General features: G+C 35.7%; 3 protein-coding genes across 8 annotated transcripts in view; 2 read left to right on the top strand and 1 right to left on the bottom strand.

The window, feature by feature from the left end:
- The window catches only part of LOC106093002 (hybrid signal transduction histidine kinase M), a 195,446-nt gene extending 176,636 nt beyond the window's left edge, over positions 1 to 18,810 (top strand). For all 4 annotated transcript variants that reach the window (XM_059361289.1, XM_059361290.1, XM_059361291.1 and 1 more), the window contains one exon: positions 15,858 to 18,810. In XM_059361289.1, coding sequence (XP_059217272.1) covers positions 16,032 to 18,401 — 2,370 coding nt within the window. In that variant the 5' untranslated portion in view covers positions 15,858 to 16,031 and the 3' untranslated portion in view covers positions 18,402 to 18,810. The remainder of the gene's footprint in view (positions 1 to 15,857) is intronic.
- Positions 710 to 2,184, top strand: LOC131994364 (uncharacterized). The gene is made up of 2 exons (XM_059361297.1): positions 710 to 1,204; positions 1,261 to 2,184. The coding sequence occupies exons 1-2, from the start codon at positions 1,191 to 1,193 to the stop codon at positions 2,036 to 2,038; spliced, it is 792 nt and encodes a 263-aa protein (XP_059217280.1). The 5' UTR covers positions 710 to 1,190; the 3' UTR covers positions 2,039 to 2,184.
- LOC131994363 (putative nuclease HARBI1) lies at positions 2,083 to 3,652 on the bottom strand. Of its 3 annotated transcripts, none has more exons than XM_059361293.1 (4): positions 3,304 to 3,652; positions 2,806 to 3,247; positions 2,602 to 2,746; positions 2,083 to 2,544 (listed from the first exon to the last, which is right to left on the bottom strand). In XM_059361293.1, the coding sequence occupies exons 1-4, from the start codon at positions 3,426 to 3,428 to the stop codon at positions 2,159 to 2,161; spliced, it is 1,098 nt and encodes a 365-aa protein (XP_059217276.1). In that variant the 5' UTR covers positions 3,429 to 3,652; the 3' UTR covers positions 2,083 to 2,158. The 3 variants fall into 3 exon arrangements, with proteins under 3 accessions (XP_059217276.1, XP_059217277.1, XP_059217278.1); XM_059361294.1 differs by having other exon boundaries at positions 2,809 to 3,247; XM_059361295.1 differs by having other exon boundaries at positions 2,806 to 3,229.
- Positions 18,811 to 19,368: the final 558 nt, after the last annotated feature.

Here is a 19,368-nt window from a genome sequence, read left to right as displayed (position 1 = left end):
TTAAATATGACTGCAAAGGTGGTTAAAAGTTCTGCGAACACCTAGAACTATGCAATGTTTATTGCAATTATATTAAATTATTTGTGTTGACTTTTAATCCAATATAAAAGTGATTTTTAAACTCCAATTTGAGTCTCTGTTCGTTTATAACACATTGGATGCTATGTTTGCTTTTGAATATTTGCATAATTTCAGAGGAACGCTGGTAAAGTGGGCTTAAAGCTGGTATAAACGTGGTACTTACCAGTTAAGTTACGGGCGGGAGCCTTTATGGTGTTAAGATAAGATTCAAATTCCTTGTTTTTGTAAACTGAAATAGAAAAATAGGAAAATTTTCATAAATTGTCTGTAATATAAAAAAAAAAGAAAAGAGATTTTTAAAATTCAGTAGTTAATTATTTATGCAAACCCCTAAAAGTATGCAATTTTTAATTTTCAAATGAAAATAAAATTCGGCAATTCCTAAAATGTATGCAATTATGTGGGGGTTTAAAGCTGAAAAATTAAAAGTAATTTCAGCAAAGTTAATATTTATTGAGTATTTTTTTAAATTAACGTAAAAAATTTTCATATTAAGAAAATATTCATATAAAGCCCTAAAAGTATGCACTTAAAATTAAATAATTGAAAAAAAAACTATTGGCATTAAGGATTTATATGTACTATAAAAGCACAAAAAAGAAAAAAAATTTAAAAACTCAGTCAGCCTTATTACGGTTGTCGAAGACGTAGTCGAATGTCGATTTTTTTGGAAAACGGTACTACGGTTGTCGAAAATGTACAATCTGTTACAATTTTCGTAACACGGAAGACGAAAACGACTGTCAATGTTGGCTAAAACAGTCGATCAATTTTTTCCATACGACTAGAGACGTCGCCGCATTCAATTGACAACAATTGTTAGCCGTTGGTTTCATCCGCTAACACGCCGTTAACTAATTTTAAATTTAACACATTTTTTTGACATTTTATATTCGACAATAAATAAATATAACAAAATTGTATAAAATAAATTATTTATCTATTTTTAACATTGGGTAAATTTGCGGTATTTTACCAAGAAAACTTTTATCTTATGTCGACCGCTGATATAAAGTTTATGTCGCCGTCACTTGTTTTGTGTCAGTTGTCGCCGTAAAAATGAACAATCAGTCGTCGTTTTCTGAATATATTCACATTTGTTTACAAAGATGAGCTGCAAAATGTAAGTATTTGTGTTTTGTGAGAAAATTCATTTAATTAATTATTTATTTATTCCAGGAATAAAATAACCACGCAACAACAGTTTGCAAAAATGATGGAATTGTTGGAGGCAAATCCAAATCTTGCGCGTGCGTACCACAGCGGCCTACATAAAGTAAATACCAAGGAGGAATGGGCGAAAATTGCCATTGAATTAAATTCCATTGGGCCTCCCATGCGCCAAGGTACGGAATGGATGAAGGTGTGGGCAGACTTCAAATGTAATTTGAAAAAGAAGCTGCTGCACAACAAGGCAGAATGCCGTGCAACGGGAGGAGGGCCACACAAACAATTTGTGCTGACGACAGTGGAGGAAGCTGCCTCAAGTTTGCTGCAGCTAGACTCCATAGTAAATTCGGATGGAGAAATTGGAGTCTCAAATACTCCACTTAAGTCCAGCTATTGCCCTATGGACACCACAAAGGAAAATGAGAGTAGTGAGTATATCTCGACACCGCGAATTCGGAAAAAAGTGGAAACAAAGGCTGACAAGACAGAGAAGACTGCGCTGCTGGAAAACCAGCTAAAAGTCCAAACCGAGCTATACTCTCAAGTGAAGGACTCTCTACAAAATGTGGAGAGATACAATAGAAAAATCTTCAAAATTAAAGAAGAAGAGCTTAAAATTTACAAAGCTGCAGAAAAAAGGGAAGAAGAAAAGTTTTTATTATATAAAAAGGAGTTAAAGAGCAAAGAAGACTTCAGAAATAAATTGCTAAAAGCAAGAACGGAGGAAATCGAAATAAAAAAAAGGCGAATAGAGCTGGATGAATGGAAGAGCGGCATTCGGGAGTAATTTGCTGATCTCATTTAGTTTTTAACTTGAAAAGACTGAACTAATGTAATTTGTTTTGTGTTCCTTTTTTATTTTATTTTATAATCTAAGTGCCTGAAGTACCTTTTATTTTAAATAACTTTAATAAATATCCAAAGACTGCATAATTCTCCTTCTTATATTTAAAGCAGTGGCGTCTTCGCTAGTTTCATTGAGGTTCGACATTGCTTCATTGCTAGGAATTTCTGTGCTTTCATTGGGCTCAACTGCGGATTCAATTTTGTAATGAATACATATGTTATGCAAAGCAGCACAAACAGAAGTAATTTTTCCAGCCATTTTCGGTTTATAATGCAGTTGCCTCGCTCCTAAAATACATCGAAAACGATTTTTGAGGACACCAATTGTACGCTCCACTACATTTCTAGCTTGTGAATGTATGTAATTAAAGCGGCTTTCTGCAGTTCCGTCTTCCGCTGACCTGAATGGAGTTATCAAGTAGGGTTCAAGAGGGTAGCCTGCATCTCCTACAAAATATGACAAATTTATGTTGGTTTTCACTATAAAAACAAAATGTTTAATACCAAGCAGCCATGTATTAGTTTCGCCATTTAAATAGTTGGTCTTTAGAAACTCTTTTAAGTCGCTTGTATTCCACACCAATGAATCGTGAACTGAGCCGGGATGATTGGGGGATATATATCTGATTCTAAGTTTATGGTCGCAAACCTGTAATGAAATCTTTGAAATAGACTACGACTCTTATTTAAAATAGGATTTTGGTTTACCACGGTAGCATTTAAACTATAAAATCCTTTTCGATTATAATATTTAAATCTTTCACCAACTCCTGGAGCCAAAATTTTGATATGCGTTCCATCTATGCATCCAATAATGCCGGGAAATTTAAACTTTTTATAAAAATAATCCTTTATTTCAAACTTTTCCACTTCCGTCATTCTAACCGATATCCATTTTGGACAAATTTCACTGTGCATTGCATCAATGCATTCTGTAAAAATTTTGCTTACAGAAGACTGTGAAAGCCCAACATTATAGTCGTTGCCAGCTCCTTTTTGGTAACTGCCTTCAGCAAGTATGCGCAATGTTACCGCCAACTTCAATTCTTTGGGAACAGCAGACGACTTTATTGGGTCTTGCAATTTACCCGATATGCTTTCCAAGACGTATTTAAAAGCATCTTTATTCAATCTAAAAAGGCCAATGAAACTTAAGTGCAGATAGGGATTATAAATTTTAACTCATTTCTCAATTTCAAAACTTACTTTGAATTGGGCATTGCAAATATGTCCGAATTCTGTCTTATTTCCTTACGCAAAGCACTCATATCACATTCTGTATATGCCTCGTCGTCTTCATCCGAAGAAAAAAAATGTCCCAAACTTAACATATTTGTTTTATTATATTTATTTTATTTTATATTGAGAAAATTTCAATGTTGCCTTTGGCGGACAATTATGTAAAAAGTAAACATTGTTTTGACAGTATAGCACATCTTTTACTTTTCAATCTATTACAAAATAACAAGAGTCGAAAAAGTTACATAATACCAAAAATAATCGAAATCGACAACGACTTCGACTGCTCTCGATTTTCGTCTTCGACAACCGTAATAAGGCTGAGTATCTATGCAAATCTCTAAAAGTATGCAACTTTTAATTTTAAAATGAAAATAAAATTATGCGACCCCTAAAAAGTATTCACTAATGTGGGGGTTTAAAGCTGAAAAATTAAAAGTAAATTTCACTTAAGTTAATATTTATGGGGTCTTCTTTTTTAAATTAAAGTAAAAAAATTTTCATGTTTAGAAAATATTCATATAAACCCCTAAAAGTATGCACTTATAATTAAATAATTGATTAAAACCCATTGACGTTAAGGGTTTAAATGTACTATAAGAGCACAAAAAAAGAGAAAAGATTTTAAAAATTCATTAGAAAATTATTTATGCAAACCCCTAAAAGTATGCAATTTTTAATATTCAAATGAAATTAAAATTATGCAACCCCTAAAAAGTATGCAATTATGTGGGGGTTTAAAGCTGAAAATTAAAAGTAAATTTAAGTTAAGTTAATATTTATTGAGTCTTTTTTTCTAAATTAAAGTAAAAAATTTTAAAATTTTATTTAGAAAGTTTTCATATAAACCCCTAAAAGTACGCACCTAAAATTAAATAATTGATAAAAACCATTGCCGTTAAGGGTTTAAATGTACTGCAAGAGCACAAAAAAGAGAAAAGATATTACAAATTCAATAGAAAATTATTTATGCAAAACCCTAAAGGTATGCAATTTTTAATTTTCAAATGAAAATAAAATTATGCGACCCCTAAAAATTATGCAATTATGTGGGGGCTTAAAGCTGAAAAATTAAAAGAAAATTTCAGTTAGGTTAATATTTTTGGACTCTGTTTTTTACATTAAAGTAAAAAATTTTCAAGTTTAGTAAATATTCATATAAACCCCTAAAAGTATGCACTTAATATAAATAATTGATTAAAATCCATCATCGTTAAGGATTTAAATGTACTATAAGAGTACAATTTTACATCCCGCTTGAGTGCCTTATCTCTTTCTTTGAATCCGTGCTGGATTCCCTTCCACTAAGGAACTAATTTTAACTATTTTTAGTGTCGTTTTTAATATCCGTCGACAAAACACAGTTTAAAAAATTCAAATAACAAAACACTTCCACTAAAAAACTTCAGTAATTACAATAATTATTTGCTTTTAAACAAAAAATAGTCGCTTTATTTCACACTTTTTCGTTATCCCTGCCATAATGCCAGACCATAAATTCATTGTTGTTGGAGAAGAACACAAATCATTTTCATTCATAATTATAATTTCGTATCGCCATCAGCGATAATAGAGAAAAACTGGCGACGTTTACTTTTCGCCATATCCCCAAATCACCCCCCACCTACCCTTAGTCTTTTTGGCATTATGAAAAATTACGATAATTATGTTATGGTTATGTGCTGAACACTTTTTTCATATGCCCCTCTGGCTTAAGGCAATTTTCCTTTTGTTTTTCCCTCATACACTATTTGTGTGCATGCCATTGTGAGGGTTTTGCTAACAGACCCACAACAATGTACTCGTCGCAAAAGCTGTTAATTTTTCATAATTATGTTAACAGTTTATATCGCCAACGCTAGCGGATGAAACAAAAAGAAAAAATTCAAAAGTGTTGGAAACAAAAATTTAAAACAAAAAAAAAAACAGAGTACAAATCGTTGAGAAGGACCCTGAAAATCGCGTGATTTCTGTTGTTCGGATGGAAAAAATGGCAAAAAGGGGAATTGCCAAAAAAAGAGAAAAAAACGAAAAAATACAGTGAATGTCGTAAATGTGGTTTATAAGCTTTTATCAAGAAGGGGGACACTAAATAGAGGCTATAAATTGTAGCACACTTTTGGGATAGTGTTGACAGATAGATTGAATAATAAATAAAACAAAATTAAATTAAAATTAAATAAATTAAATTAATTAAAATTAAAATTAAATTAATTAAATTAAAATAATAAAATAAAATAAAATAAAATAAAATAAAATAAAATAAAATAAAATAAAGTAAAATAAAATAAAATAAAATAAAATAAAATAAAATAAAATAAAATAAAATAAAATAAAATAAAATAAAATAAAATAAAATAAAATAAAATAAAATAAAATAAAATAAAATAAAATAAAATAAAATAAAATAAAATAAAATAAAATAAAATAAAATAAAATAAAATAAAATAAAATAAAATAAAATAAAATAAAATAAAATAAAATAAAATAAAATAAAATAAAATAAAATAAAATAATGGGCATTTGGTTGCCAGTTCATAAATAGGCCACGTTGGGTGCCAATTCATAAATAACCTTCGTTGGCTGCCAGTTCATAAATAGGCCACGTTGGCTGGCCAGTTCAAAAGTTGACTTCATTGGGTGCCAGTTCATAAATAGGCCACGTTGGTTGCCAGTTTAAAAAAAAGCCTTCATTGGGTGTCAGCTTATAACTAGGCCACGTTGGTTGACAGTTCATAAAAAGGTCACATTAGGTGCCAGTTCATAAAAAGGCCACGTTGGATGCCTGTTCATGTGAAGTTAAAAATGGGCTCCACTGACTCAAGAGTTGGCATTTAGTATCAGTTCATGACTACTTACCACACGGAGACAACTTATTAAAAATCCATTTTGGGCGCCAATTCATGAAGAGTTTATGTTGAGAGCCAACTTGCTCACTATCCACTTTATTTGGTTTTGAAAATTTATGTAAAGGAAGCTTTCTAAAAAAGAGCTCATTTTGGGTGACAAATTGGTCATATTAGGCGCTTGTTCATGAACAGTCATTATCGGGAACCAACTAATAAAGAATCCACGTCGGTTTCAAGTTCCTAAAAAGTTAAAATTGAGAGGAAGCATCAAAAAAATGATCTTTTGGCGCTAGTTCAAAAAAAAAAAACTCCGTGAGCACCATTTCGGAAAAGTTTCACGTTGGGCGCTACTGCATAATCAATTAGAGTTGGGCGCCATTTCATGAGAAAGCCACAATGCTTCATAAAAAAATTCACGTTTTCAGCCCAAAAAGGGCCCGTGTTCGCCTATAGTTCATTATAAGACTACATTGGATACCTAGACTACGTTGGGCGCCAGTTTGTAATAAGACGACAATGGCCGCTTGTTTATTTTGTAGCCACACAAGGCAACAGTTTACAAACAAAAATTCACGTTGTCACCCAGGCTATCAAAAATTCATTTGGTGGGCCAGTTCGCAAAGAGTTGGTATTGGGTTCATAATTACTTTACTTTATAGTTTTTAGGGCGCACAACAAGCCGATTACTGTCTTAGGTGTATGCCCATAGTGACATGGGGCGGATTATTATCTGCACCCTCTTTTCAACCTGAACTTATTGGTTCACTAAAAGTCTGCGTTGGGCGCTAGTTCGCAACAAGGCTATGTTGGACGCCAGTTTACAAAGAGGCCGTTTTGAGCAACAGTGTTTAAAAATAAATGTTGGGCGCCTGGTCACAGAAAGTTTACATTGGCGCTATTTTAAAAATAATCCACTCGGGAGAAACTTGATAACGAATCCATTTTGGGAGTCAGTTCGTAAAATCGCGTAGGTCACCAGTTTATTTGTAGGTAGGCATCATTCTCTGCAATTAGGTAGGCATCATTCTCAAAACTAATAAAGTTGGGCGCCAGTTTTTGTAACATCAATTGTGTATTCCTTTATAAAATGTCCACCTTGGACACCACCTTATTAAAATCACATTTTGGGCGTCAGTTTTTATTGTGGCATAAGTTTACATAAAATCCATGTTGGCCGCCAGTTTATATAGAATTCACATTGGTATCCAGCCAGAAAATCAATGGGCGTTAGTTCTCCAAAGTTGGGCGCCAGTCTTTGCAACGTCCACGGTGGCTGCAAGTTTATGTCCACCACGTTGGACGCCAGTTTATTTAACATACACTTTGAGTAGCAGTTTATTTGGAATGTACTTTGGATGTCAAATTATGTGAAAATCGATGGGCGTTAGCTCTCCTATAGTCCAAGATATCATTTTCCATGTTGGCTGCAAGTTTGTGTCCATCACGTTGGACGCCAGTTTTTTGAAAAACCACTTTGACTAACAGTTTAATTGGAATGTTCTATGGATGTCAAATTATATGCAAATCGATGGGCGTTAGTTCACCTATAGTCCGAGGTAGGAATCATTTTCAAAAATAACAAAGTTGGGCACCAGTCTCTGCAACATCCATGTTGGCTGCAAGTTTACATCCATTATGTTGGACGCCAGTTTATTGAACATACACTTTGAGTAACAGTTTATTTGTAATGCTCTTTGGATGTCAAATTATATGCAAATCAATGGGCGTTAGCTCTCCTATAGTCCAAGGTAGGCATCATTTTCCATGTTGGCTGCAAGTTTATGTCCATCACGTTGGACGCCAGTTTATTGAAAGTCCACTTTGAGTAATAATTTATTTGGAATGTACTTTGGATGTCAAATTCTAAGAAAATCAATGGGCGTTAGCTCTCCTATAGGCCAAGGTAGGCATCATTTTCAAAAATAACAAACTTGGGCACCAGTCTTGGCTGCAAGTTTATTTTCATCACGTTGGACGCCAGTTTATTGAACGTACACTTTGAGTAACAGTTTATTGGGATTTTACTTTGGCCACCACCTCAAAAAGAAACACTTTGTTCAAAAGTTCCAGGTTGGGTGCCAAATCCACTTTGGTTTCAGTTTTCTTAATGTCCAAGTTGGGCGCCAGTTATAGAAGGTCCAACTTCGGCAACAGTCTACATGCAAATTATTGACCGCCAGTTTATATTAAATCCAAATTGAGCGCCAATTTATGAAAAAAACACACATTTTGCATGCCATTTTATAAACAAATACCCTTTTTGCAACAGCTCATAAAATAAATTCTTTGAGCTCTAGCCCACATTGAGCGCCAGTATATAAAAGGTCTACATACATAAAGGGGTAGCATAATATTATGTCCGCTAGAAGAAGTCGGCTTTTAGTTTAAAAAACCAACAATTTTGATACCAGCTAAAATTTGTTACCAAGGGCACTAATTTATGCAGCACCTTCGTTGGGCGCCAGTTATTGTTCATAAACCATTTTATGCTCTGGTTAATAGAGAGTGGGTTCTCTAGGGACCTTAGATTATATATAAAACTATCGTTTGGAGCAACTTAAAGCTGAAAACAAATTATTGGGCACCCACGTTGGGCGCCAGAATTTATGTTAAGTGCCCAAATCTTTTGGGGTCTTTAATTTTTTTTTTTGGATTCAAACTTTTTCAACTACTTGTCCAATGTTTTTGTTTATCTGTGCTATTTTGTTTTTGTCTTGCTGCTATTTTTTTGGTATTATCGTCGTCATTTCTGTTTTTGCCACCAACATTTTTAATTGCCCCTTGCAAAAATGTAGCAATTATCTTTGTTCGTAGGAGTTAAGTGGATAATATTTAATGTGTCATAAAGTGCTTAATTTTAAAAAAGACGCTTATTACTGTTGATTTCACACATCGTAAAAAACAAAGAAACCAAAAGAGAGTCAAGAAAAAAAAAATAAATTTTTTTTTGACAGGACTACCAAAATGGGTGCTACAAGGAAGATGGAAAGAAAACTAAAAAAAAAAGAAAATACCAAGAAGACATGTGTTTATGTATGACAGCAAAAAACGGGCTTATTGCCAGCAAATAAATCATTAATTAATATTTACGAATACAACTGCAGACAAACAAACTGTAGTCCAAACATTGTTCATATTCGGTAAATCCCCCAATAACCGCCACCGGCCTGCTGGCCATAGCGGGAGTGAGAGCTGCTGCAGTATGAAATAGAAAGAAATGACTCCAGTTTTAAGTGTTAAACAAACATTGAGGAAAACATTATTGGTTTTGAAGACAAACTAAGGGAAAAGAAGAAACGGCAGACTTGAAAACACCCCACCAAACACACATCAATATGTGTGGATATGTCCCCAAATATTGACTTAAGTAATGTCTGCCTCATGGCGCATTTATTCATCCATCCATCCATCCATACATGCATTGCGCCGCATGTACTTATCCATGGGTTGGTTGTCCATGCGTAGTTACTTTGCAAAGCGTGCACTCGCCAACCTACCTTTTGTCGCAAGCCAAGTCTGAGTAGCTGAGAGTAGAAGCTAATAAGCTCGGCAAACAGCCATTGCTTGGCGTTGGTGTAGCTCGATGATGATGGTGTCTCCTGGCACGGTAAATGTACCAAATTGTTAAACAAACGTTAAACAATTTGCTTTCTTTTTGTGTTATCAGCGACACAAAACACAACAACAACACCAACATCGCTGGCTGGCTAAAGGGGTAGGGAACTAAAAAAAAAATCTCACGTTATACCAAAGGCGACATGGTATGCGGAGACGGTGATGTTGACGACGACAACGCCATCCAGCGTGTGGGCGATCAATCGTGCGTGCAATGCAGTCAGTGCGACAAAATTTTGTCTTTCCTTGGTTTGGTTGTGCTGTGGGGACTTTGAGAAAAGTTTTAAGAAGACAAAGTTTTTTTTCTTCTCTTTTGTATGCTATGTGTGAAAATATTTAGATGGTACTTAAAAGTTGAGCGGCGATAAAAAAAACAACCGAAATGATAAACAGAGGAGCAATAAATAATTTTTTTATACAGTGATGACATCATTAGTGGAATTAATGGCGATGACAGCAATAACTGACCGCAGCAAGAATGAAAGGCTGGTAGTAGCTTCACAAAAATGATGGAGGGAGATTGAAGGTCTAAAAGTGGATCCAGTCTAAGAATATTTTTCATTTTGGCTCCACAAATGGCCAAAAATGGCTTTAAGAAATATTTTCACCTTAAAGCAAACTTCCAACTCACTTAAATTGATATTTATCGCCCAAGTCATATACGCCTTCCTGCAAATTACAACCAAAAAAAAACCAACTTCCCTAATCCTCAGGAAATAAGCTTAACAAGGATATGAATAGCAAACAACCATATCCTTGGACTACAGAAAAAAAAATCTACAAGGAAAGCATTCAAGCTAAAATAGTCATTAAAATAAACATCAACACCTCAATATTTGCCAAGGAAAACAGATAGAAAAAAAAACACACACCAAAAAGTAGGAGAAAAGCAAATGGCACCAGGGACCAATGCAGCTAATACCAGAAACTCTGCAGTGTATATGAAATGCTCAAAAGGAAAAAAAGAAAACCCGAAGCATGTCCTTAGGCCACCTTCTAATGTTTAACGTAGAGTGTTTGTTTATATTTGTTAAACTAGCGTGTCTCGTCTTTTAAACTCTCTATCTTTCTAGGATAATTTGGCCCCCATCTCGGCCATAGCCGACATCAACCCTCTCCCTCTCTTTTCAGTGATTTCTACTTTTACGACCTTAAGGAGTAGTTGTAGTTTAGTGATGTGGAAAATAATGTAACGTGCAACGTCTGCTTGACTGAATATTAAAAGGCGGTAGGAGGCGAGTAAGACAAGTGTAGACTCACTCATGAAAAGGACTCTTCGAATATGCCTCTGTGTGTGTGTGTGTGTGTATCTTTGGTTGTTTGTTGTTTGCTTATAAGGATAATCTAAAGGAAACAATTCACATATATCAAATAAGGATAAGCGCAATGCAGTAAAAACAACAAACCACCTCCTACTAAAGCAACAACATTAGTTACGGCAACGATGATGAAGACGATGTCTTTGGCTGGGGGGCCCCCTGAAGTATGCAAAGAAATGTTAAATAGTGAAAGGTGATGATTATAAGCCGGAGGTGTAGTAGCTGTGCGAACATTTAAAGGTGTTTAAGGGGGTTAAACTTTTATATATTAAACGGATTAAAGGCTTTGAAAGTTATTTTCAGTACTTTAATAATATCAACCAAACAAGAAAATTTATTCAAACACTCCACTTCGTTTCTAATAAAAGTCAATTTAAGTTTTACTTTTTTATACCCAACACCGAGGGATGTGGGTATATTCATGTTGCAACATATCGAAATATCCATCATTATTTTTAAAGACTGTAGCGTGACTTCAAAAGACAGACGGACAGACGCACGGACATGACTATATGGTTCCAGATTTTTACGATGATCAAAAATATATATATATTTTATAGGGTCGGAATGAAGCATATATATTCTTGATCACCGTAAAAATCAGGGACCATATAGTCATGTCCATGCGTTTGTCTGTCTGTTGAAATCACCCTACAGTCTTTAAAAAATAGAGATATGGAGCTGAAAGCGAAGTCTTTCCATTGATCCTAAAGGAAAGGCTGCTGATGTTCCTTAAGAGAACAAATTTGCAGCTCGTAATAGCAGTTATGTGCAAAAACAAAAAACAAACACTCCACTTCGTTTAGATAGAAATCGTTCTTATTTTAAATATAATGTGAGAGTAAAAGTTAGAAAAGTTTTTTTATATGATATTACCATATATAAAGCTATGCTTTGTTTTTATATCTTGATCATTAAGCAAATCAAACACTCCACTTCGCTTAAAGTTTGCTATTGCAAAAATTTTACATCAAGTTTCAATTTTAGTTCCTCAAACCATTTTATGCCAAGTTCCCCAATACTTAGTGTGTCTTAATGTCAAACAGTTAAAATAAAAATCAAACACTCCACTTCGTTTTAACTTAAGCCCAAAACAATGTTTTACATAAAAATCAAACACTCCATTTCGTTTGAGCTAAAAGTAAGCCACACCACAGGTCATGAAACCAAATACATTGCTTTTATATCTGCAATATCAAGCAAATAATGCAAAAACTCCACTTCGTTTAAACTTTGTTTTGTATCATTTTACTGCAAGGTTATAATTTACTTTATGTGCATATTACAATAGTTATATGCCATAGTTCCCATTACTTGGAGGCCACTGTAGCGCAGAAGTTAGCATACCCGCTCATGACGTTGAACGCCTGGGTTCGTATCCTGTCGAAAATATCAGAAAATATTTTGCCATGCATAGAAGCTATGTCAAATCTTCTCCCCAACTCGGGGCTTGACTATAAAAAGGAGACCCCCATCACTGAACTTGTAACTTGAATCGCGCAGCACCCATTGGTATGTAAGAAATTTGCCCTTGTTCCTTAATGGAAAGTTCTAGGCAAATTTGCATTATGTTTCCGATACTCAAGTTTTGTGTCTGAAACAGTTATATATTGAAATCAAACACTCCACTTTGTTTAAACTTTCGGTTTCTAGGTAATTGTATGCACACTTACCCAAATCGTGCATTTTCCTGTGCCGCATAAGAAAAGAAACACTCCACTTCGTTTCAACCAGATATCAACCAAACTCTGGTGTTTTGTAAGTTGAGTGGTAAAGTTTCAACTAAACTAATAAACCCATGCAACTAAAATTTCTATCAACAACAGCTAGCAGCTAAATGTCAAATATTAATCAAAAGCACCACTTCCTTTGATTTGAGAGAGTAGTTAAGTTTTGTTTAAGGTTTTTTATTTAAATTATATCCAAACTCCCACTCAGCGACTCCATTATTTGGGGTTTTTACATCTTCAGTATTTGGCAGTAAATTGTAAAATAAAGACATCAAAGACTCCACTTCGTCTTTATAAAAAACTTTAGTTTGTAATGTTTTTACGCAAATACGAGGCCTTAGAATCACATGTAGTTGGGTTTTCAGGCACTAGCATTTAAAAAAGTAAACAAACACTCCACTTCGATTGAAGTGCAATTTATCTTTTTTTTAAAATGAGCTATGCCCTCACTTGAGCCTATGATTCCATCGCATTATGTCTTCATATCCAAAGAAATCGCTTACCAAATGAAAAATAAAAATCAAACACTCCACTTCGTCTCTATTAAAAATAACAAAGTATGGGATTTCTTAGAATATACAATTGTTGTTTTTAATATTTCCCGTCACCGTCACAGCTAAATTAGAAAACAAACACTGCACTTCATTTCAAGCAAAAAATCAATAACTTTCTCTAGAATGAATATTGAGCTAACGCATTGTTTCCATGATTTTTTGTAATCTTAATTTATAATGAGTCAATTCACGTTATCTTAGGATCCTTGATTCTTAGTTTCAACATGTTCATTATTTTTTTTTGCCAAATAAATATAAAATTCAAACACTCCACTTCGTTTAAAGTAAAATTTATAAAATTAAATTGTAACAAGGGGTTTCGTTATCGTGGCTTTTTTGTCTACTTCGTTTAAGAAAAATTTATAAAATTAAATGCCCTGCGTGGTTTTGTTATCGTATCTTCAGTTATAGACAAAATAGAGTAGAAATCAAACACTTCACTTCATTCAAATTTGATGTTCACCAAGTTTTGGTTCTTCTTAATATTTGTATTTTTTTTTTGTCCACTTCGTTTAAGAAAACTTTATAAATTATCGATACTTATATTGTCTTCAGTTATATACAAAATAGAGTATAAATCAAACACTTCACTTCATTCAAAATTGATATTCACCAATTTTTGGTTCTTCTTAATATTTGTATGCTTCCACGCAAGTATATGATTCCATGTGCTTGGTTTTTTTAATGTCAATTAGATTAATCAAATAAAAACTTCAAAAATGATATTCAAACACTCCACTTTGCTTAAACAAACATTTCATTTTCTGATATATATATTACTTCCATTTGTTTTCATATGCATTTACCATGCTGTTTGGTTTTTTATTATAAAAAACTTAATTGAATATAAAAATCAAACACTCCACTTCGTTCATATAAAGACAGAACCAACTTTAAATTTCCCAATTTTCTATGTACGCGCTTATTGAATCATACGTTTAAAAGCGCTATGTTTTCATTTATTCACAAGCTAGCAGCAACGTTGTAAAAAATTCAAATCAAACACTCCACTTTGTTACAAAAAATAACGATTTGTTAATTATGTAGGATTTTAATTATAACCACACATGCAAGGTCTTACGATTTTCATTCACTTTGATTATATATCTTTAATATTAAAATGGTTGAATCAAAAACATTTTCAAACACTCCACTTCGTCTAAATGAGTGATCGAATTTTGATTACTAATTTATACTATGTTGCCACAAACGAAATTTTACTAACCGGTCTTTGCTTTTATATCATTAGCTTATTCCCAAAAACTCAAACACTCCACTTCGTTTACTGAAAATTCATTCACATGTTTTTAAATTTCTTCTGCAGACCAAAAAACATATAGAAGCTTACCATGCAATATGATTTTTTGCCTATATTTGCCAATTGCTGTCAAAAAAAAAATCAAACACTCCACTTCGTTTAAACCAAAATCGGAAAAATTTGTTTTTTTTTGGATTTTTAAAAACACTTCAACAATCATGCTCTACTTGAGGAAAAAAAAATATTATTTTTTTTAAGATTAAAGACTTTTTTGTTCTCTTTAACAAGATTTTTAAGTATGCTTCTTAATTGAAGTTTTTACTCTATCCTAATTTTTTCCCAAAAATCAGCTTAAAAATATTGCTGCCCCTTTTTTCAAATTTCAGCAGGAAGCTCAATCATGTCTTGTTAAATTTAACTGCCAAGCAAGCGCCATTCAAAAAAAAATATGTCATAAATTTCTCTACACTCATAAAACTTCAGACTAAACTCGTTCATATTGACCAAAAGGCCACACAAAAACCTGGTCATGGTTATCTGTCTAACCAGAAGAAGAAAAAAGTCATCATTCAGAATTGCCCGTATTGTTATGTAGTCAAAATCAACGCAGCGGAAATAAATAGAAAAAGTCAGGCTGCTGTCAGTTGTTCTTATGCGGCACTAAACCCAAATGGAATTTGTCACAAAAAAGAAGGGAGGACAATCCATAGACCTTGATGAGATTTTATTGAAAGTCATAGTGAATGGATGCCAAAAATTTACTTGGGGTTTGGCAGGTCAACAAAAAAAGGAGACTGACTACCATCTAAATAAATGGAAAGAGGAGGGGGATAAGCAAAGTATGTGAAGCGCTTAACACTTTTTGTGAGAGGTCAAAGGCATAAAAGAGCATTCTCACATGACAAAAAAAGGCTGGTGCAGGCATTTAAAACAGTTCATTTTATACTACACTCCAGTAGATGGCGCTATAGCTTGGTTGAGAGTAACAATAATTTTGTCCTCAGAGGTCGAAGAAGTTCGGATGGAAGCTTGAACGATTTGGGATTGTATTTGAAGGGGAGTGTTTGAAGTATATTTAGCTTTTATTTTGTAGACAGAAACCTGAACAAATTTATCAGGCTTCTGAATTAAGACAATTTAAGATTTTTTGATAAAAATTGAAAATGCTAATGATACTTTTTTTCTTCTCTTTACAGTTTTTTTCACCCAAAACCCCCTTTGACGCCCCAGGACCCTTTCGTCAGATCCTGTTTTCGCTTTTTAGCTATTAACCGAGAAAGCTTCATAAGGGCTTGCTCGTTGGCATCACACCACTTTAGTGTACTCTACTCCTCCTCCTCAGCCAAGTTGTCAAAATAAACTGTGACCTAATGACTATGGCAGAAGGTACTGACCCTATGGGGCATCATGCGGCATCCCATCACCATCACCACCACCATCATCAGCAGCAGCACCATCATCATCATCATCAATATCAGCATGAGCATTCGTTGGCGCAGCCACCCTCCCATCATTATGCACCCTATACCCATTTGCCCTATGGCCTGCCTCACAATCTGCCATTGGCACTGAGCCTGCAACAACAGGCGGCGGCGGCAGCAGCCGCTGCAGCTGCAGCTGCGACACTCAGCAGTGAGAGCAACAACAATAATGGCAGCAGCCATAATGTCAGCAATGAGAGCAACACAACCAACAGCTCAACCTTGCCCTGGAAACAAAGGAAGCGAAAGCGCCTCTCAGCCGTTTTGGATAAATTGCATCATCACAATAGCAGCAGCAGTAGCAGCAACAACAACAACAACAACAACAATAATCATAGTGCTGGCATCAACCATAGCATGGATCTCGATAATGAATATCAGAATTTGATCGATAAGGATGATCTTAAGAAAGAGGCTAACAACAATGAGGAGGATGAAGATGAGCAGTTGGATGGCAATGGGGCGAATGATATGAAAATGTCTCCGCGCGAGCGTTCGAGTTGTAGCGGTGATGAGGCTGAATCGACTGAGGATATGTCCATAGGCGGTGGGGAGGATAATGAGGATAGTCCTAGGGTTAGCATGAGCCCTATTCCCATGGAGGATCATAACAGCAGTCATAATAATAATAATAACAATAACAACAAAAATATTAATAGTAACAACAACAACAACAACAACAATAGTATTGAGGTTGATGTTGATACGCCCCTGCCTGCAGCGAAATTCATTAAGACAGAAGATACCCAAAATCCTCTCACCGTGGATATCAAGACTGAGCCACCGCATATGACCAACAGCCCCTATGATCGCTATTTCCCCATACCATCACCCCTCTTCGGCTATTACTTGCACACCAAATATCTCAATGAAGTATTTCGCAGGAGACAGGATCTCCATACCTCGCCCATGCAACACACCCCCTCCTCGATAGCCTCATCACAAATGGATGAGACCTCACCCTCGTCCAAGGAACTCAAGGAGTTTAGCAGCAAATTGGATAGATCTCATCATCACCATAATCATCAGACGACGACACCTGCCGCCGAATTCATGCCCGCTTCAAATCTATCGCCTCCACACAGTGTGACCATGGCCTTGCCCTCGCCGCCACGCAGTGAGACCTCCATAAGTGAGACCACAGCGGCCAATACTTCAGATCCAGCCATAATGCCGCCGCCTCAGGAGAGGCCTTTGGATTTATCGGTGCGTAGTGGGGGCAATACCCCCACAGGAGAGATACTAGCCAGCGGAGGCGGTGGCAGTGGTAATGGCAGCGGTAGTTCTAAGAAGTACAAATCACCTTCCCCCTTGCCAGCCACCACCATGATGTTGCCACCCAGCCAGCAACCGATCTCAGCGTCCTTGTCACCCTCAAGCTCATCGGCGGCGCACAACAACAGCAGTGGCTCCAACCACAGTTCGGGTAGTGCAAATACCCCCACGGTTTCCTCAGCGCCTGTTTCGCCCTATGGCCTGAGTCATGCTGCCGCCGCCCATGCAGCAGCTGCGGCCGCAGCAGCAGCCATGATTAAGCTGGAAATGCCCATGCATCCTCTGCATCATCATGCCCATAACTCGACGGTGGGAGTGCCTGTCATAAAGGGAGATGTGGCCTCGCCCACCACCAAGGAATCGGTGGCCTGGCGCTATAATCTGGATGTCTCACCGGTGGTGGAGGAAATGCCCCCTGGCTCTGATGTGGCCTATGTGTGTCCTGTCTGCGGCCAAATGTTCTCGCTGCACGATCGCCTGGCCAAGCATATGGCCTCCCGCCATAAGTCGCGTAATCCCTCGAACGACATTGCCAAAGCCTATTCGTGTGAGGTCTGCAATCGCTCCTTTGCTCGCTCTGACATGTTGACGCGTCACATGCGTTTGCACACAGGCGTCAAGCCCTACACCTGCAAAGTTTGTGGCCAAGTATTCTCACGCTCCGACCATTTGTCCACCCATCAGAGGACCCATACCGGTGAGAAGCCCTACAAGTGTCCCCAATGCCCCTATGCAGCCTGCCGCAGAGACATGATTACCCGCCACATGCGCACCCATACCCGCTACGAATCGCAACAACAACGTCAGGGTGGCCCTGGCATGAGTCCCATGGGCTCGGAGAATAAGTCCACCATACCGCTGCTGGCCGACATGAAAATGAATATTCCCATGATGCTGAAAAACGAAGACTACACACGGACCTCGCCCTTGAACAATAGCATTGGTGCTTCTTTGCCCATAGTGGTGAAGACGGAGAGTGCCTAGTTAAGCGCCCACGGTCTGTGGTATGTAAACTCGCAAAGCTTTCGTTATCGGGAAAGCTTTTATGCTTGCAAATGATATTAGTGGAGAACAAGAGAAAGATGTGAGATTTTAGTTTAAGGACTTGTAATTATTAGGATTATTTTTTAAAAACAGCAGCCCACAAACTTGCCACATTTATTTTTTTTATTTTGTAGGAAAACAAAAACAAAAAAACAACATGTAGTAAAAGTTTAGTTTTAAGTTGTAAGGAGAAATATTTTTTTTTTATTTTAAGAAAACAATGTTTTTGTAAGAAAAATTACTAGAAAGACACAAATAATCGATAATCTCTCTGCCAAGACTGAGTCTAAGTTTAAAGGAATATTAAAAACAAATGACCCCCCAACTCCCCCAAAAAAAGAAAAAACAACTAAATGTACACTTAAAATGTTAAACTAAAAGCGCAATTTATCAAAGTTTCTAGAAAAAGCTTTCTCTATTCAGAGAAAAGAGAAAAATATAAGAAATATAAAGCTTTTGAAAGTTTAAAGTTCTGTCGTAGACCTATAGCATTAAAAGCTCCTTCACTTGTTCTCGCTCACTCGTATGAAATTACTAAACATTGTTTGCCATTACTAAAGTCATTTATTGCGGTAAATGAATCATATTCTACTGTATGGTGACAATTTTTTTTTTTTAATTTTCTAATTTCTGTGGTGAAAGCTTTTTCACTAATTCCTTCTCACCCTATAAAATAACGACGAAAATATTTTTCTATTAAATTAGTGGAATTTACCAGCTTTAAGGTGATGAAAGAGTCAAGGACGACTCTTAAACGACTCGCGGTAAATAACTCATTATTGCTGTATTGGCGTACAGTTTTTTTTTTAATTTTCTCAATTTCGTGGCTAAAGGCATCTCCACAAATGATCCCTCACTCATAAAAGAGCAACAAAAAACTTTGTTCATTATTTGAGTGGATATCTAG

The sequence above is a fragment of the Stomoxys calcitrans genome, chromosome 1, assembly GCF_963082655.1.
Source record: "Stomoxys calcitrans chromosome 1, idStoCalc2.1, whole genome shotgun sequence".
Taxonomy (NCBI): Eukaryota; Metazoa; Arthropoda; class Insecta; order Diptera; family Muscidae; genus Stomoxys; species Stomoxys calcitrans.
The sequence above is the reverse complement of the archived record's forward strand: the minus strand, read 5'-3'. Positions and strand labels throughout refer to the sequence as shown.